The sequence below is a fragment of the Mandrillus leucophaeus genome, unplaced genomic scaffold (assembly GCF_000951045.1).
Source record: "Mandrillus leucophaeus isolate KB7577 unplaced genomic scaffold, Mleu.le_1.0 Scaffold76, whole genome shotgun sequence".
Lineage (NCBI taxonomy): Eukaryota > Metazoa > Chordata > Mammalia > Primates > Cercopithecidae > Mandrillus > Mandrillus leucophaeus.
This window is the reverse complement of record NW_012108252.1, coordinates 80,266-99,684: the sequence shown is the minus strand read 5'-3', so window position 1 is coordinate 99,684 and position 19,419 is coordinate 80,266. Positions and strand designations below refer to the sequence as shown.

Genomic DNA, 19,419 nt, shown 5'->3' with positions numbered 1-19,419 from the left:
TTCCTTCCTTTTTTTTTGAGACAAAGTCTTGCATTGTCTCCCAGGTTGGAGTGCAATGGAGCGATCTGGGCTCACTCCAACCTCTGCCTCCTGGGTTCAAACAATTCTGCTGCCTCAGCCTCCTGAGTGGCTGGGATTACAGGCTCCCGCCATGAAGCTCAGCTATTTTTTGTATTTTTAGTAGAAATGGGGTTTCACCCTATTGGCCAGGCTGGTCTTGAACTCCTGACCTCATAATCAACCCGCCTCGGCCTCCCAAAGTGCTGGGATTACAGGTGTGAGCCACCACACCCGGCCTCATTAGTATTTTCTAAATTTATTTACAGTCATATCATTTAAAAAAATAGTTGTATTCCTGTCTTTGTTAATATTTGTAAGTGATTTTATTTAGCTACAAGCTTGGAACGGCATATAATTTTATGTTCTGCTTTTTTCACTTAATATTATATGGCTAATGATTTCTGTGTTTCATAAAAATTGTTGTGATGATGGCATGATATATTGTTGAGTAGATGTACCATACTTTAAACATTTCCCCATTGCTGTGCAATTGTTTCCAATATTTTGCAATTACAATGTTTCAATGAATGAATAACTTTATGCATACAGTTTTTTGATATCTTAAGTTCAGTTTCCTAGGATAAATTTCCAGGAATAGTAACTGGGCAAATGGGATAAACATGGCTCTTGAATCCATGTTGTTACATTGCTTTCCCAAAGGGTTCAACTGATTTATATTTCCATGTTCATTATTTTCTAAACTTCAGCTCATTTACTTACTCACCAAACATTTTCAAAGCCGTTATCATGTGGTAGGCTTAGTAAGAAGAAAGTAACCCTAAGGGAGAAGCTCATATATAAATAGGGTCTCTGGTGCACCAAGAGCTGATACAGACACAAAGTACCTGGGGAAATTGAGATGAGGGAGTCCTGTCTCAGCTGGGAGAAAAGTTTCTTTCCTTTTTTTTTTTTTTTTTTTTTTTGAAACAGAGTTTCACTCTTGTTGCCCAGGCTGAAGTGCAATGGTGTGATCTCGGCTCACCGCAACCTTTGGCTCCCGGGTCCTGGTTCAAGCAGTTCTCCTGCCTCAGCCTCCTGAGTAGCTGGGATTACAGGCACATGCCACCATGCCCAGCTAATTTTTATATTTTTAATAGAGCCGGGGTTTCATGATGTTGGCCAGTCTGGTCTCGAACTCCTGACCTCGTGATCCACCCGCCTCTGCCTCCCAAAGTGCTGGGATTACAGGCGTGAGCCACCGCGCCCGGCCTGAGAAAAGTTTATTTTCATAGAGTCGTGGTTTTGTTCTTTGGCAGAAAGAAAATTGCTTTCTTCCCCACCCCCACCCCCACCCCCAGCTTTATTGAGGTATAATTGACAAATAAAAATTGTATATCTTTAAGATATGGAATGTGATGTGTATCTGAACTTAAAAAATAAGCTATAGAATAAAAAGGTGTTTGCTATTAAAAAAGAAAAGAAAGAAAAGGCTGAATGTCATTCCCAAGCTTGGAGTACGTTGTCTCTTTGGGATTATTTACAGAAATCTTAGCAAGACCAGCCCCATCTTTGGTCTTGAGTACTCCACTGTCAGCATGCTTTCTTCCAGACAGGGATCCATTTGCCTTTATTTTTCGTTCTGTTGTGCTGTCTGTGCCAACTATTCTTGTTAGCTTTATGGTAACAGTGTTTTTTTGTACCACGAGATAATTTATACATGCTCATTGTGGAAAATTTAGAAAAGACAGGAAAGTATTAAAAACATTACCCATTTTTTTTTTTTTTTTAATTTAGAGACAGTGTCTTGCTGTGTCGCCCAGGCTGGAGTGCAGTGGCGCGATCTTGGCTCACAGCAACCTCCGCTTCCCAGGTTTAAGCAATTCTCCTACCTCGGCCTCCCAAGTAGCTGGAAGTACAAACATGCACCACCATGCCCAGCTAATTTTGTATTTTTAGTAGAGATGGGGTTTCATCATGTTGGCCAGGTTGGTCTCAAACTCCTGACCTCAGGTGATCCGCCTGCCTTGGCCTCCCAAAGTTCTGGGATTATAGGCATAAGCCACTGTGCCAGCCACACCCATATTCTTATCATCCTAGTACATCCACTGTTTATCTTGCTATATTTCCTTCTGCCCAGTCTCACTCTGATCACTCAGTGGCGTGATCTCGGCTCACTGCAACCTAGGCCTTCTGGTTCGAGCGATTCTCCTACCTTGGCCTCCTGGGTTTGAGCGATTCTTCTGCCTTGGCCTCCTGGGTTCAAGAGATTCTCCTGCCTTGGCCTCCCAAGTAGCTGGGATTACAGGCGTATACCCCCATGCCCATCTAAGTTTTGTGTTTTTAGTAGACACAGGGTTTCACCATGATGGCCAGGCTGGTCTCCAACTCCTGATCTCAGGTGATCCACCTGCTTCGGCCTCACAAAGTGTTTACCGGCATGAGCCATCCCCGAAAAGATTTTTTAAAAGAGTTTAATGTAGAACCATATCAGAGGTCTTTGGAAATAAAAAACTGTTTTTTTTTTAATCAGAAATAAAACAACAAATAAATAAATAATAAAAAAAAAACCCAAAACAATCTCAAGCACCAGCAATTGAGCAGAAAAGTTAAATTATGATCTATTCACAGAGTGGAATATCAAGTAGACATTACAAGACATGTTTTAAGAGCATATTTTATGTCATGGGAAATGCTCTCCCAGTATGATGTTAAATGAAAAAGCAGAATACAAAAGTATATGTGCTGCATAGTCTCAACATTGTAGAGAAAAAATATTATTTATGTAAGCGTGAAAAAAGACAAAAGATATTAACAGAGAACCATTTTTAGTTCAGTTTACTAGGGATTATCTCTTAGAGGTAGGATTAAGGTGATTTATATTTACCTTTTTAAACTTTTCTGTATTTTTTATTTTCAAATTTTCCGTAAAAATATAAGGACTCGAAGATCAAGAAAAATTTCTGCATCGACTGAGTGCAGTGGCTTATGCCTGTAATCCCAGCAGTTTGGGAGCCCTGAGGGAGAGGATCACTTGAGCCCAAGAGTTTGACGTTACAGTAAGCTATGATCTCTAGATCATAGCCTAGCCTGGACGGTGGAGCAAGACCCTGTCTCAAAAAAAAAATCTTTGCTTTTTTTTTTTTGAGACGCAGTTTTGCTCTGTCGCCCCGGCTGGAGTGCAGTGGCACAATCTCAGCTCACTGCAACCTCCGCCTCCTGGGTTCAAGCAGTTCTGCCTCAACCTCCCAAGTAGCTGGGATTACATGCACCCAACACTATGCCCAGCTACTTTTTTTGTATTTTTAGTAGAGACAGGGTTTCACCATGTTCACCAGTCTGGTCTCGAATTCCTGACCTTAGGTGATCCATCCACCTCAGCCTCCCAAAGTGCTGGGATTACAGGCATGAACCAGTGTACCCGGCCCAATCTTTTGCTTTTTTTTAAAAAAATAAGACAAAAAGGGATTTCATACCAGTGTTCTTTTGGCTCTGTGACTCTGAAGCCACAGTTATAAGGTATAATTACTCTTAAACACAAGACCCCGTGACTCTTTTGGGCTCTTTGGTATTTATGTTGATTACAATGTTGAAATACGGAAATGAAAGGAATGGGAGAGGTGATGACTTCAGGCAATGTAACTAGTTGTCTGAACACTACTGGCTCAGTTACATTACGTCTAGTGATTTCCATCTTGTCTTTCTGCTGATTTATCCCCTACTAACTCACTGAGGCAGGGTTTTCCTTTGGAGAAACCTCATTGCTTTAACCAGTGTATCATGCTTGCTTATAAGTTCAATGATCTTTTAACTCATTGGAGAAGATGGTGACCAGACCTGGACAGATGGGGAAGGACTTCGCCCTCTCTCTTTACAGTCCTGCTTGCATACAGGTCAATATGGAACTGTGTGTGAATTTTCATTGTCGTTGAGAGCCCTCTTCTCTGCCCCATAGGGAGCAGCTTTCTGTGCAATTAGAGGAGCAAGGGTTGTGTGTATTTAGCACAGCAGGTTGCCCTGGTCCTCTCCTTTCAACATAGTCACCACGTACCTGACACTGTGCTAAGGCTGGGGATACAGAGAGACTCGGATGGGTGCCTGCTTTCAGAGTGCTCAGTGTGCTGAGGAAGCCAGCATAGAAACAGATGATTTCAAGAGCTCCAGGAAAATGCTACAGGAGGAGTATGCCTGGGTTATTGGAGTAGCACGGGAGAAGGGCTTCTAGCTCAGGCTGAGATTTTAGTAAAGGAAATTATGCCAGGATGCATCCTGAAGAATGAGTAGAAGTGAACCAGATAAAGCAGAATAGGAAGCATCTTCCCTTACCTAAGGGAAGACACAGAGGTATATGGAATGGTGTATTAAAAGGTCGGAACTCCAAACAGTTCTGTTAAAGCTTAGAGAGTGGTGGGAGAGACTGGAGAAATTGATTAATTAGTAGATGAAGTTTTCTGTGGATTTCCTAAATCCCAGTAGCATTGGACATCCATGTTATTTTGAAATTTACAGTGTTCTGTCTTATTTTCCATTCAGTGTCAGCTGCTGCTGGAAGTGGCCTGGCCTCTATTTATCTTCCTGATCCTGATCTCTGTTCGGCTGAGCTACCCACCCTATGAACAACATGAATGTAAGTAACTGTGGATGTTACCTGAGACTCACCAACGGAAGGGAAAATCCAGGCAATGAACGTGGGCTAAATTGGACTTTTCCAAAGATGCCGTCTTTGAGAAACATCACGCATGGTTTGGATCAGAAAAACCTAGGCTTCTCATTTTTTGATAAGGCATGAACTCAGGAGACTATTTTCAGTCCTAGTGAATGGTGATAATTGTAATTATAACAATAGCCAACATCTCTTTTACACATTTTTAAATCATGAAAATAACCTTACTGATAATTTTAGAAAGTGGTGATTCAAAAGCACATTTAAGATAATGCCTTAACACCTAGTCTTTTCCATATGCATGATGTCTTAATCACACGTTGCAAATCATGGAACACATCATTTTAAGCAACATTTGTGTAGAACTTCTCAGTTTTACTAATATTATTTTATTCTCATAACAACCTTGAATAGAACTCAGATCATCTGACTGTCAATCATGTATTTTGATAACAGCCTTTACAGTGAGCATAGAAAATACAGTAGTGGCTAAGAACGCAAGCTCCAGATGTCAGGTTACCTGGGTATGAATTCTGGTGTCAGCATTCACTAAGCATATGACCTTGGACAAGTGATTTCAGCTTCTTTTTAAAAGGGAATAGTAATACCTACCTTATATTATTATTGTCAGTGTATCATCCTACAATCACAATCTTTCTCTTAGGTCTGGGCTCAGTGGGTGGATTGACACTGCAGAAATGGCTAAATCTAAAGGATCAATATTTATGTGAGAAATGTAGCTGGGACTTCAGTTTCACTGCCCCAGTGATTTTTCCTACTGCTAAGCAGCTCAGTCCGTACCCCTAGGGAGACCCACAAGCTTACGAGATACTGTTCTTCCAGGAAAGCAATGGGGCCAGGGCCACCTTTTAATTGTGTTTCTTGGCCTGGTCCCATCTTTCTCACAATACACAGCAACAGTATTTACTTGCTAATTATCTAGTGCACATCACACATAGTCGTATGAAATACACACACACACACCACCCCCCCAGCTCAAGAAACATTTTCTCAGACATGATTTCCTGATTTCACCAAAAAAGAAAAGAGTGGGCCAGGCACAGTGGTTCAGGCCTGTAATCCCAGCACTTTGGGAGGTCAAGGTGGGTGGATCACTTGAGGTCAGGAGTTTGAAACCAGCCTGGCCAACATGGTGAAACCTCATCTCTACTAAAAATGCAAAAATTAGCCAGGCATGGTGGCGCACACCTGTAATGCCAGCTACTGGGAGGGCTGAGGCAGGAGAATTGTTTGAACCCGCGAGGCTGAGGTTGCAGTAAGCTGAGATCATGCCATTGTACTCCAGCCTGGGCAACAGAGTGCGACTGTGTCTCAAAAAAAAAAAAAAAAAAAAGATGAAAAAAGCATAAACTGAAATTTATACACAATTTATATGCCTGTGAGATAATTGTTTTCTCTTTTGGAACCCCAAAGAGATTTTTTTGATTGATGAGCAAATACATATTAGATTTTATTTAAGCATTATGCCAAGTGCCACTGAAGTATAAGTTTCAAGGGCAAACTCAGTTTTTTCATCTACTGGACTATTCTTTCTGGAATGATTACAAGCAGGCAGGATGGTGTAGTGGAAATAGCAAATGTCTTTGGCATCAGACAAGTTGGAGTTTGTTTGTATTCTGCCTCTGCCATTCACCGAGGTTGTGATCTTGGGCAAGTTGGTGAGTTTTAACCTAGATTCGTCTGACTCCAGATCATAAATTTTCAGAAAAGTTCTGAAATTCTTGTATATATAGATGGTAAATGAGACTTTTCCTTACATCTGTGCACTTCTTTTGTTTGTTTGTTTTGAGACGGAGTCTCGCTCTGTCGCTTAGACTGGGGTGCAGTGGTATGATCTCCGCTCACTACAACCTCTGCCTCACAGGTTCAAGCGAGCCTCCTGCCTTAGCCTCCCAAATGGCTGAGACTACAGACATGTGCCACCACGTCCGGCTAATTTTTGTATTTTTAGTAGAGACAGGGTTTCACCACATTGACCACGCTGGTCTTGAACTCCTGGCCTCAGGTGATTTGCCTGCTTCGGCCTCCCAAAGTGCTGGGATTACAGGCATGAGCCACCATGCCCGGCCACATCCATACACTTCTTGCAACCTTACCTTCTGTTCTCATCACCCTCCAGGGACCTAGTTGGAAGAGCAGAGTTAAAAGTTAAGGCGAAACTTGAAGAGATGTCTTGTCCCTAGGAACAAAGGACTGGTGTGAAATTCTTCTCTGTAAATCTTCCCCAGTTCAAACCAGAGTTATCAAGGTCTTAAAACCTTCCCTGGGTCCTGAGAGTCCATTATATTATTTGTCTTCCTGTGTACGCACTGCTTAGTCCTGATCCTACTTTTGTTTGCAAATAGGATGGGGTAGAACGTACAAGGAAGGGCCTTTGCCGCCCCTGCTAAGGGATAACCTGAAATACCTTCACCATCACTGCCTTGTGCTGCTTTTCACCTGTGCCACTCTGTCTACAGTGCCAGTATCTCCTGGCGTTGAAAGGGGAGAATCTTTTGGTCCTTTGAATATTTGGTTGGGTTACATAAATCTCCCTGAATGAAGAGCAGCTGACTTAGGCAAAGGGGCCTTGTTTGGTTTTCCTTGAACTATTAACAGGAAGATAGGGAGATTAACTGTGTAAATGTTCAATAGGCCAGAGTCCCTGCAGTGGGTGGCCACAGTGATCAGATCTTGTCACATCCTTGCTTTGGATGTTGCTTTTCTGGTTGGAGTATGGATAGAAGAGAAAGACCCTATACTGAAATGCAAAGTGCAGCAAGTGCTGACTTTGGGTTAACTTCTGGGGAGACTCAGCACATTTGTATGAAAATAAAAAGATGAATAAAACAAGGTTCCCACTTTGGAGGGAGGTGGTAGCAGTGAGATGGAAGGAGTGTTCTGTTGGGCAATAGCAGAGTAAGTGCTGTGGTAGATTCACTCCCACAGTGCCTGAAAAATCCTCATAGGCCCATTTGTTGAGCCTTTGTCCTGCACCAGGCACTCTGCAAAAATGCTTTGCCTGAAAAATCTCATGTGATGCTCACCACAGCTCTGTGAAGTTAATTGTACTTTTATCACCACTTTACAGATGAGAAAACTGAGGGTATGGGGCCAGTGACTTGGCCAAAGTCGCTGCTTAGCAAGCTGCAGGGACTGGATGTGAATTCCAGTTGGTTTGTGAAGCTACTTGTTCTTCACCACCTAGAGCTGTGGTTCTTGATAACTGTGAACTCTTTTGGGGTCGCAGATAATCCTGAGAATATGATAGAAGCTGGAGCTCTGGCCTTTCTGTCCACACCTGAACAGGTCCTTGGGTTAAGAACCCCTGGTCCAGGGCCTATTAATCTTGATCCTTATAAGCAGCATCCATGTATTACGGCCACAAACCCAACTGTGCCAAATTGAATCCTAGGACTGAGCCCAAATATGTCCCATCATCCTTTTGGTAAGAAACTCATTGTAAGAAAGACAGAAAGAGCAAGAGGATGGCCTAGTGCATGGGGCCTCATTGTTTTAATATAGGGACAAAACAACAATAGTAACAATGAAACACCGAAGCTTCACAGACGACGTCAGACCCCAAGCCCGCGTGTTTTTCTGGTGCCCTTCAGGAGCTTTATAGCTGGCAGAGGAGGTGAAACTGACAAATCTTTGGCAAACTGAGGAGAGTACCAGAGGGGTGTGATATGAGCTAAATTCCAGTCTAACTGCAGGTGTGAGGAAGAGGCTTGGATTGGTACCATGGAGATGGGGGTTCTACTCCCAGTTGTGCCAGCTGACTCCACGAGTATTCTTTGTCAGTCACTTTATCTTATTTATTTATTTATTTTTTGAGATGGAGTTTTGTTCTTGTCACCCAGGCTGGAGTGAAGTGGCGCTATCTTGGCTCACTGCAACCTCCGCCTCCTGAGTTCTAGTGATCCTCCTACCTCAGCCTCCCAAGTAGCTGGGATTACAGGTGCCTGCCACCAAGCCCATCTAATTTTTGTACCAAGCCTATCTAATTTTTGTACCAAGCCCATCTAATTTTTATGTGCTTATTAGAGATAGAGTTTCACTATGTTGGCCAGGGTGGTCTTGAACTCCTGACCTCAGATAATCCACCCATCTTGGCCTCCCAAAGTGCTGGGATTACAGGCGTGAGCCACTGTGCCTGGCCCACTTTATCTTACCATAGTTACCTCCTTAGAGTATGAAAAAATAGGCTTAGGGCATCCCCAAGTCCCCTCTATGTCTGAACGCTGAGGCTGGCCATCAAGAGGAACTAAGGATGCCAGGGACTTTCTGCTTAGGACCTCTGTCATCACTTCTCCAACGCTGGTGTCATGAACTCCATTCTACAGATGATGTCCACTAGATTAAGAATGACATCTAAGGCCAAGTTTCCACCTGAGAGTCAGATTTATTCAGAAGAGACAGGTCTCTGGGATGTGGGGAATGGGACGGACAGACTTGGCATGAAGCATAGTATAAATGGAGCCTCAGAATCGCTTCAGAGAATTAATGTTTCTCCCTGTGTTTTTCTACTCCTCGATTTCAACAGGCCATTTTCCAAATAAAGCCATGCCCTCTGCAGGAACACTTCCTTGGGTTCAGGGGATTATCTGTAATGCCAACAACCCCTGTTTCCGTTACCCGACTCCTGGGGAGGCTCCCGGAGTTGTTGGAAACTTTGACAAATCCATGTAAGTATCAGATCAGGTTTTCTTTCCAAACTTGTCAGTTAATCCTTTTCCTTCCCTTCTTGTCCTCTGGAGAATTTTGAATGGCTGGATTTAAGTGAAGTTGCTTTTGTAAATGCTTGTGTGATAGAGTCTGCAGAATGAGGGAAGGGAGAATTTGGGGTATTTGGGGTATCCATCACCTCGAGTATTTATCATTTCTGTATGTTGTGAACATTTCAAGTCCTGTCTGCTAGCTATTTTGGAATATACTATATGTTGTTAATGATATCATTCAGCAGACGCGCATCTGAATGGGCTGGCTGTAGGAGCTAGGGGGTAGGGGCTGGCACAGAGACGCACGCTGGAAGGGTCGTTACCCATGAGGAGCTGACAGCCAAGGCTAGGGGAGTTCTGTCTTCTCTGCATCAGATCACCTCTCTCACCTCTGTCACTGCCCCATCAGACTACAGTCTCTGCAGGTCTTTCTCCCCTGAGTGTGAGCTCCCTGAGCAAAGCAGGATGCTGCCCCTTCCCTTTGTATTCCTGGCTCCTGGCTTCAGTGCCTGGACATAAGTATGGGCATAATAAATGTCTCCCAAATGAGACATTGAGGTTTCTTCAAATGCACAGGACCGTGATGTGAGTTAGGACGGACTAAGGACTGTGGGATGTGGCTCAGGACAATCCTGAGGAAGCTGCAGCTGTGGCACGCAGGGCCACACTGTCATGTTCATGGACCCTAGACTGGCTTTGTAGCCTCCACGGGCCCCTTCCATACAACAATATTAAAAATTATATTTCATGACTGCATTGGTATAAAGATGAATACAATCCAGACCAGATTCATGATTATTTATACATTTTTAGTGTATTAACTTTTAATTCTGCTTTTAAAATAAATTAAAACATTTTAATATGCCCTTAAGAGTATCCCAGGCCCAGGCCACTGAGCCTACTGTGCCTCATGGATAAGTCAGCCCTGGGGGCATGTGTGTGCATGCATGTGTGTGCACACGCATGGTGAGTCAGGCCTTGAAGGGTGGTAAGATTTGGGTGTGTTGACCAATGGAGAAGGGCATTTGGGGCTCTGATGATGGGTGAGGGAGGGAACATGGTGATGAATGGAGCCGGGTGTGGGGAGCCATGGGAGTGGGCCACGGCCAGACTGTGGAGGACCTGGGAGCCAGGCTGAGTCGTGTGCACTTGGCAGTCACTTTTGTAAAGCAGCAGAGGCAGTTGGCCTAACAAGAGCCTTTCTCCTTTTCTTGCACCCTTTACAGTGTGTCTCGCCTGTTCTCAGATGCTCGCAAGCTTCTTTTATACAGCCAGAAAGACACCAGCATGAAGGACATGCGCAAAGTTCTGAGAACATTACAGCAGATCAAGAAATCCAGCTCAAGTAAGCGAAAACCTTCTCTGCATCAGTTTATAATTGGAAATTGACCTGCACCGGGGAGAGAGAGTAGCCCAGGTGTCTGGGGCTTGTTCCCATTAGATCTTCCCCAAGGGGTTTTTCTCCTTGGTGACTGGCCTGTAGGGCCCCTCTGCAGGAGGCATTGGTGAAGAAACTAGGGGAGCTGGTTGCCACAGACAGTGATGTACTAATCTCCTCTGGGAAGATGGAAGAAAAGTCCCCAGAGAAGAATATTACAGTCTTGGCCTTAGGGACAGCTAGGGGTGCAGATTGCTGCCTGCTGCATTTTTTTGGAGTTGGCCATATGGTTGCAATGAATGGGTAGATTTATAGACAGGGTATTTCTGCGCATATAAGAGCAATTAAAGTTGCAACTTGATATGGATAAGTGAAAGTTAAGCACTTATGTCGAAAAAGAACATGCAATTCATTTTCCCCTAGTCATTTAAATTAATCTGATGTGCATTTGAACTTGTTATCTTTAAAAAGTGAAATCTGTACCTCTGATCTGGTAAGTATCCAGGCAATTTATTGCGTGCCATCCAGGAAGTATCTGAGGAGTGGGCATTTGCTGACTGAGGCATTGGCTGCCATAGCATCAGAGCAGCCTCCCAGGCAGTGGCCTGGCAAGGGGACAGAGGCTGGTGGGAGCAGCTGGCTGAGTGCAGTCAGTAATGGCACGTGCATGGTCTGTAGAGAATATAGAAGCAATAACGAAGCCGATAAAAGTTGGTTTGCATTTTATTATTATCATGCGCCGGTGGTTCTAAACAATGTCAGTGATAAATTACTCCTCCCCATCATGGACCAATGACTACCACTGCTCCAGGGAAGTGCTTTTTATTCTGTTTGGTTCTTAGGGAGGGATGGAATTGGCTGGCCTTTGCTGAAAGGCCTACCAGTTTGTTTTCCATTTGGCAAAAGAAGAAATGGTAAAGCTAGAGTTTAAACCAGACTCCAATTTGAGGGATTTTTTTAAAGGCATACAGAACTGTGCTTTCCTCGGGCAGGAAAAGAGGCAATGGGCAATGTGGGACCTGATGACAAAGGGAAGCAAAGCTGTCTTAGGGGTGGCATGGAGGAGGTGCTGCTTCACAGCAGAGAGAGGTATGGCTATGCTTGGAGCTTCCACTTACACCACTCGTGGCTGCACAGCCAGGCCATCGAGATGCTGTTTCCTGGACCTGCAGGTCCTGGTCTTGCACATGGGCGTTTCTTCTGGTGCAGGAGACAGAGAGGTAGCAACCCCTGATCAAAGCCTCAGTCCTTCCTTATTTACTGGAGAGCCCCTGCTGGTTGACCAGACGCAGAACTGGGGATATTTCCTTTACTTCTATAGCAAGAGACAGCATGGTGCAGAGGAAAGAGTGCTAGCACAATTACCTTGTAGGTGCATGACTTTGTGAATAAGTTAGTTAGCACCCTTTCAGACACCTCTTCTTACCTGTTAATGAGATAACACATGTGATTGCTTAAAAACAATATTTGGTACATAGGAAGCACTTAGTGAATATGAATTATGATTTTTTTGGAGTGGTGACATCTCAACCAAGCCATTTAACCCCTCAGCCTTAATTTCCTCAACTATAAAATAGCAGCTAACTTGAAGTGTAAACTATAAAACCTAATGCAGTATCTGGCACATAGTAGATTCCCAATAAATGCGAGCCAGTATTCTTATAAGACAGCGATGCATTTCTAAGCATCTGGCCTTGTTCTTCTGCCTTGCAGTTTGTGTGGCAGTTGAAATAGACTGGCTGATGGATTAAGTAGTCAAGCAGACTTTCTGATCTTAGGGGAGGAGACTGCCTTAAAACACCACTAGTTTTCTTTTCTTCTTCTTCTTTTTTTTTTCTTTCTTTTATTTTTTGAGACAGAGTCTCGCTCTGTCGCCAGGCTGGAGTGCAGTGGCGCGATCTCGCCTCACTGCAGCCCCCGCCTCCTGGGTTCAAGCGATTCTCCTGCCTCAGCCTTCTGAGTAGCTAGGACTACAGGCGTGTGCCACCATGCCCAGCTACATTTTGTATTTTTAGTAGAGACGGAATTTCACCATGTTGGCCAGGGTGGTCTCAATCTCCTGACTTCATGATCCGCCCACCTTGGCCTCCCAAAGTGCTGGGATTATGGGCGTGAGCCACTGCACCTGGCTTTCTTTGAGAAACTAGAGACATGAGTTAGGTGGAGAAGAGAAGCCAAATCTGTGTCTAAAAACTCTACAGTTGTGTGCACAGCTCTGAGGAGAGCACGTCCCTTGGATTTTGAGTGTATTATTATGTTGGTGCTTGTTTCATATCTCTCTGTTCACTAAGTATGTCCCCTTTTCTGCCCTGCAGCTGTTTCTTTCTTTTTTAACTTTTTTTTTTGAGACGGAGTCTCACCTGTCACCCAGGCTGGAGTGCAGTGGCGTGATCTCGGCTCACTGCAACCTCCGCCCCTCGAATTCAAGCAATTCTCTTACCTCAGCCTCCTGAGTAGCTGGGATTACAGGGGCCTGCCACTGCGCCCAGTTATTTTTTGTATTTTTAGTAGAGACGGGGTTTCAACTATGTTGGCCAGGCTGGTCTCGAACTTCTGACCTCATGATCCACCTGCCTCAGCCTCCCAAAGTGCTGGGATTATAGGCGTGAGCCACCAGGCCCGGCCTAGCTGTTTCTTAAATTCCTTCTTTCTTTGCTTGTCTTGTAGCACAAAGCAGGCCTCAGTATAGGGGGAAATACACAGAAACACTGCCTTTTCCTACAGGAAATCAGTAACTTTTTGCTGATTTTGTTTTTATTTACTTATTTATTTGTTTAAATTTATTTTTATTTTTAATTTTTATTTTTTTTAGAGACAGGGTCTCTTTCTGTTTTCAGGCTAGAGTGCAGTGGTGCACTTACAGCTCACTGCAACCTCGACTTCCTGGACTCAAGTGATCCTCCTGCCTTGGCCTCCCAAAGGGCTGGGATTACAGGCATGAGCCACTGCACCTGGCCAACTTTTTGCTGATTGTGAATAGCACTCTGCTGATTTCAGAGAGAAGCCGAGACTGGCGTATGTCAGTTTGGATCCCCACTTAGAGACCTGTGTTTCTCTGCACTGACCCCCCATCACAGCATGATGAACTTGGCCCTCCTGTGCTGTCTCTCTCAGGGCTGGGAGGATCCTTGAAACTGATCTGGTTTGGAGCTTTGTCCTCATTCACCTTGTTTACTACACACCCACCTTCCCAGGGCGGGGACCTACCGCTCACTAAGTAGCTCATCCTGAGTGTTGACATCTCTAATTGTTAGAAACTATTCACCACCCTGTTATGCTTTCTAGAGAACAAGTCTAATTTTATTTTCCTTGAAATATTTGAAGACAGCTCTCATGTTTTTCTTTCACTGTTTTCCCAAAGTCCATGATTTTTTAGGCGAAATGGCCTCCCTTCCTCTTCCGAAATGTTTTTCCTCCCCATTTCTGCCTCTCTGGTTGTGTTTCAGTGTGTCTGTGTGCTTCTTGAAGTTTACTGGAAATTACAAAAGTAGTCTGGCACAGAGGAGAAAGGGATTTTTGCCTCCCTTGTTCTGAGTGCTGCATTTCCGTTAATGCAGTCTGAGATTGCGTTAGGCATTCTGGCATTCACGTCACCTTGTTGACTCATATTCCATGTGTACTCAAACAAAATTGTGATTATTTTAAATATGCAGAATTGCAAGTTACTTGGTCTCCATTTCTTTGTTGTATTGTTGGCTTTTTGGACTAAAGGGAAAAAATGTCTTTTTTCTGTTTTACATGTTTAGATTCCCCATGCCATCCTCCCAAAACCATTTTAGATTCTGATTTTGCCATGTGTTTTATCTGCTACTCCTTTGTTGTCATCTAGAGATGTGATAAACAACTCTCTTTGGCCTCATTCAAGTCATTGGTAACTGTGGGACAAAGACTTGAAGCTTGGATCAGTCCAGTGGAGACCAACCTCTCCTGTAGACTCTACCGCTCAGGCCTATGCTGTAATCAGTGCTGGGCCACTGAGCTCCTGCTTCTGTGCTCCAGCTGGAAAGTTTATCTTGTTCTTTCCTTCAGTTGCATCTGCTAAATTCATTGGACTATCCCCAGATGATCTGTAGATATGGGGGTCTCTACACAGATACTCTCATGATTTCCTTGGCTACAGCGTTGTTTTATTTCCACTTATTGGAAGAGACGTTAGAGACCGGTGATTTCATTTATAGATAAATGAGTTGATTCAATCATTCAACCTTTATTTATTGAGCATCTCCTATATGCCAATCACTGTTCTAAGTGCCGAGACACAGAGGTGTCCAAAACAAATATGGCTCCTCTCCGTATGGAATTTCTATTCTAGAGAAGAATCTGACCCAGAAGGGGGAAGTGACTGTCCCAAGTCTACACAAACCCACAGAAGGGATACTTTGGGAATAAATCATGGCTAAACTCCCCTGCTGCTCCAGGCAGTTCTCCTTCTACAGTGCTCTATTGTGCTGTTTTAATAATCTTTCAACTGGGAAGAACTCCTGTTTCAGGAATTAAGCCGTGGACAAATCTTTGAATTATCCTTGAAATAATCCTAATAAGAAATCCACGGAGGTAGTCTTACAGGGTGCCTCACCCACTTTTCTCATCACTGGAACCTTTTAGACATTTTATTATTTTCTTCCCAAACCAGAGTACAGGCACACAAGTTGAGTGGTGGCTAAATGAATTAATGTTTGCAAGGCAGTGTGAAAAGCATTCATTCATCTTAAATCCCTATGATGACTGCAACTCAGATGTAAAAATTGGATAAATCCTCAGAAACCCTAGGGAAAGTGACATGCCTGTATTTTGTCTCTGTGAGATGCAGACTGACACAGATAAGTGTTTCTCTGGGTGAGTTTTGTGTGGTATCTGGGATGATTTTAGGCAGTACGTGGATGAGAACTTTTAATTTTAACCCACATCAAATTGCAGTTTCATGGAAATTATTGCTTAGGAGGATGTTCAGCAGGAAAAATATAATTAAAGTTAATTCAAAAGAAACATTTTATGTGAATATGGTAAAACTTGTGAGAGTAGTTTGTAAATGATTGAAGATTGGAAAACATTGTAATAAAAGTAAGTGTGGGGCTTTGTATTAAGATTCATTTTGGGAAGAAATCCATGCTCCGTCCCTCATTAAGTGTGAACTTTGGGCGTGTGTTGATGCTTTCTGACCTAGAGTTTACCTGAAGATTAGCTGCCCTGAGGGTCACTGAGCATTAAATTAGATGATGTCTGTGAATAACTGATAGTGAAGCTCATAGCCCACAGTTGACACATAATAAATTCGAGTTGCTTTGCTTCCCCTTCTGTTCCTGGCTGACTGTTTGGCCTTTGCCATTTGTTCGGCCTCTCTGGGCCTTAAGTTTCTTTGCCTTGAAATTGGAACTTTGGTGAAACAACCAGAAAATGCTTCAGCCCAGAAACTTGGTCAGTACTTGCATGGGGGATCACCTGGGACTACCCCAGGATGTGGGCTTGTCTGCTACACTATAGCCCCTTGAGGGCAAGGTGGGCTCCTTGTTCATGGTTCCATCCCAAGCCTCAGCACAGTAGTGGGTGCATGGTGAGCCGTTAGTGAATCGTTGTGGAATGAAGGTGGGAGAAAATAAAATACCTGCCCTTCACACGGCAGGGTATTGTGAGGGTCAAGTAAAAGTGCTTTAAAAAATTGTATTATAAAATTTATTCCCTTGTGTGAACCCAGGTCAACAGAGCCTACGAATAATAATGATGACAGAAGTTCTTCAGAAAGTCTTGGTCTTCTTTCTTTCACAAAATTGCCTCCCAGAACTTTACTAGAAGGGCAGCCATGAACCCAGAGGCCTAAAGTAGATTTACTGGGAAGCTAAAAATATTTTACTTTTCATAGCCCCTTTCATTTTCAAGGTCCTCTCTGGGGGGTCTTAGCAATATGTTTACACAGCGGTATGTTTTTATAAAGTTTGCAAAAGTAGGATTAAAAAAAATATATATATATATTAAAGAGAGCCCCCTACCAACTTGTGTCAGCCTCAGGCCCCCATCTGCATCTGCTCCTGCCAGGGCATGGTGGGGCAAGAAGCACTGCTCCCCTTCCAAAGCTTCTTCCCTTGCCCTGGAGTCATCCTCACTCCCCACTCCAAGCCACCTGTCATCGCTGTGCCCCCTCTCTGGTGAATCTGGCATTCTCAGGTGGGGTGAGAAGCAGACTGACCCAAGCTAAGGCCTTTCTGATGGGGTTGTTGCTGCTGAGAATCATGGCTGGGCTGGAGAAGGAGAGGACCCTTTGCTATCTTATTTTTACTGTATATTTCCTTTTCAGCTACTTAAAATGTATTGCTTAGTGATACCTAATGGGTCCATTAGCCTGCTTCCTACTGAACATTTCTGCTCAGCCATCCACTTGGTCCCAAGGCCTGCTCCTCTCCCACATCCTGAAATCTTGACTACAGACTCTCCTTCGACTCCAAGTTGCACTGTGCACACAGTCCGCTCTTGAGCAGGTACCTCCTTGCAGTGGTTGGGATGTCCTCCTTGGCTCATAGTTGGGAAGTGCATATGCTGGAGCTGAAGCCTCTTGCCTTTCTGGGGTAGGCCATCCTTACATCCCCTCTGAGAAGTTCCCCAGCTCCCCTCTGTTTCCCGTTTCCACATTTAGCGAGGCCCTTGTCCACTGCTACATCCCCCATAGCCAATCCCTTAGCCTTGCCATTGCTTGTGCTGGTCTGGAAACAGAACCTAGACTTGTGGGGCACCTGGGGAAGTTCTCCATCTTTTTATAGCTGGCATGACCCAAGTGGTGTGGGCAGGGCTGTGGATTCTGTGGTGTGGCTGGAAGCCAGGTAGCCTCTCTCTCTACTGTACATGGAACTCAGCAACTTCTGAGTCAAGATCTTAGCTCTGCAGGTGTCTTGCCCTGTCCGAAGTTACGGCCACACCAGTGCCTTTTAACTCCAGAAGCCCAGTGAGTGCTGTGTGGGACCGCAAAGGTCATTTTCTAGACCTGCTGAATTTGGCTAGAACAGGTAGGGGTGGCTTTCAAGCTGTTCCTAGGGCTGACAAGCCGTTTCTGGGGGTACATACATACCGCAGTCCGTGTGAATGGCACTCTGCGTGAGAACTGTGATGATCTGAGTTGGATAGCGTACAACATTCATGGTTCTCTTCCATGGCCTGGAGTTCCTTATCTTGCCTTCTCCAGTGAGGACTAGGGCTGCAACTGGCCTGGTATGGCTCCTGATTTGGGGGCTTCTGAAATATCTTTTTTTTTAAGGATGTGAAGCTCTCTGGAGCTTATAAGGATTTTGCCAGGAAAAGATAAAAAATATCTTTGGACGTTTTGTCACTGGGCTGGAGATGACCCCTTTGGAGGACATATCACTTGTTGAGGTCAAGGGGCGGCAAGGGACAGGACTGGCAGAGAGATCCGGGGCAGCAGCCTGCCATCCTGACTTGAGTCTGGAGTTTCTCTCTCCCTTCAGCCGGACTTTTGTGTGGAGTCAGTGGCTCAGCTGCCACTTCCCTTATGTTCATGGCATGAATCTGGCTTGTTTGGCCTTTCTTCTTCTTTTTTCTTTCTTTCTTTCTTTTTTTTTTTTTTTTTTTTTTTTTTTTTTTTTTTTTTTTTTTTTTTTTTTTTTTTTTTTTTTTTTTTTTTTTGAGATGGAGTCTTGCTCTGTCGCACAGGCTGGAGTGCAGTGATGCGATCTCAGCTCACTGCAACCTCTGCCTCCCGGATTCAAGTGATTCTCCTGCCTCAGCCTCCTGAGTAGCTGGGATAACAGGCGCCCGCCACCACACCCTGCTAATTTTTGTATTTTTAGTAGAGACGGGGTTTCACTATGTTGGTCAGGCCGGTCTCGAACTCCTGACCTCGTGATCCACCTACCTCAGCCTCCCAAAGTACTGAGATTACAGGCATGAACCACTGCACCCGGCCTTTTTTTTTTTTTTGAGATGGAGTCACCCAGGCTGGCGTGAGTGCAGTGGCACGATCTTGGCTCACTGCAACCTCTGCCTCCTGGGTTTAATCAATTCTTCCTGCCTCAGCCTCCTGAATAGCTAGGATTACAGGCACTAGCCACCATGCCTGCCTAATTTTTATATTTTTTAGTGGAGATGGGGTTTATGCCGTGTTGACCAGTTGAACTCCTGACCATGTTTGTCATGTTAAACTCCTGACGTCAGGTGCGTCAGCCTCCCAAAGTGCTGGGATTACAGGTGTGAGCCACCATGCCCGGCCTGTTTGACCTTTGTGATATGGCTGTGACTAATACTTTTTGGAAGTTAGTCCCCGGGGTTATACTGGATTTTACTTAGGGAAAAGGGTCATGCCTCTCTGGCTTTCGGATTTACTGATAGTACTAAGGACTCAGTGGGGTTTGATTCTGGACCTTTGATTCTGGTTTGATTTTTGAAAATCAAAAAGATATGAGCTCCAGGGAGCAGGGTGGCTTTGGTGACATGGCAAGATAGTTGGCTGTGGCAGGGAGTTGAAGGAAGTGGGTAGAAAATTAACGTCTTGTAAATATTCCCTGGGAAATACAATTTGGTGTTAAGAGAACAGACTTGGCAGCCAGATTGCCCTAGGTTCAAATCTTGGCTTGATGCTTATCAGCTGTGTAACCATGGATAATTCCATACATCTCTGTGCCTCAGTTTCCTCAAAATGGGATAACAGTAGTACCTCCCTC

General features: G+C 44.2%; 1 protein-coding gene across 1 annotated transcript in view; it reads left to right on the top strand.

Moving 5' to 3' along the window:
• The window catches only part of ABCA1 (ATP-binding cassette, sub-family A (ABC1), member 1), a gene marked incomplete at its 3' end in the record, with an annotated part of 142,301 nt that overhangs the window by 42,786 nt on the left and 80,096 nt on the right, over positions 1-19,419 (top strand). The window contains exons 3-5 of the mRNA XM_011966399.1: positions 4,531-4,624; positions 9,207-9,348; positions 10,608-10,726. Coding sequence (XP_011821789.1) covers positions 4,531-4,624; positions 9,207-9,348; positions 10,608-10,726 — 355 coding nt within the window. The remainder of the gene's footprint in view (positions 1-4,530; positions 4,625-9,206; positions 9,349-10,607; positions 10,727-19,419) is intronic.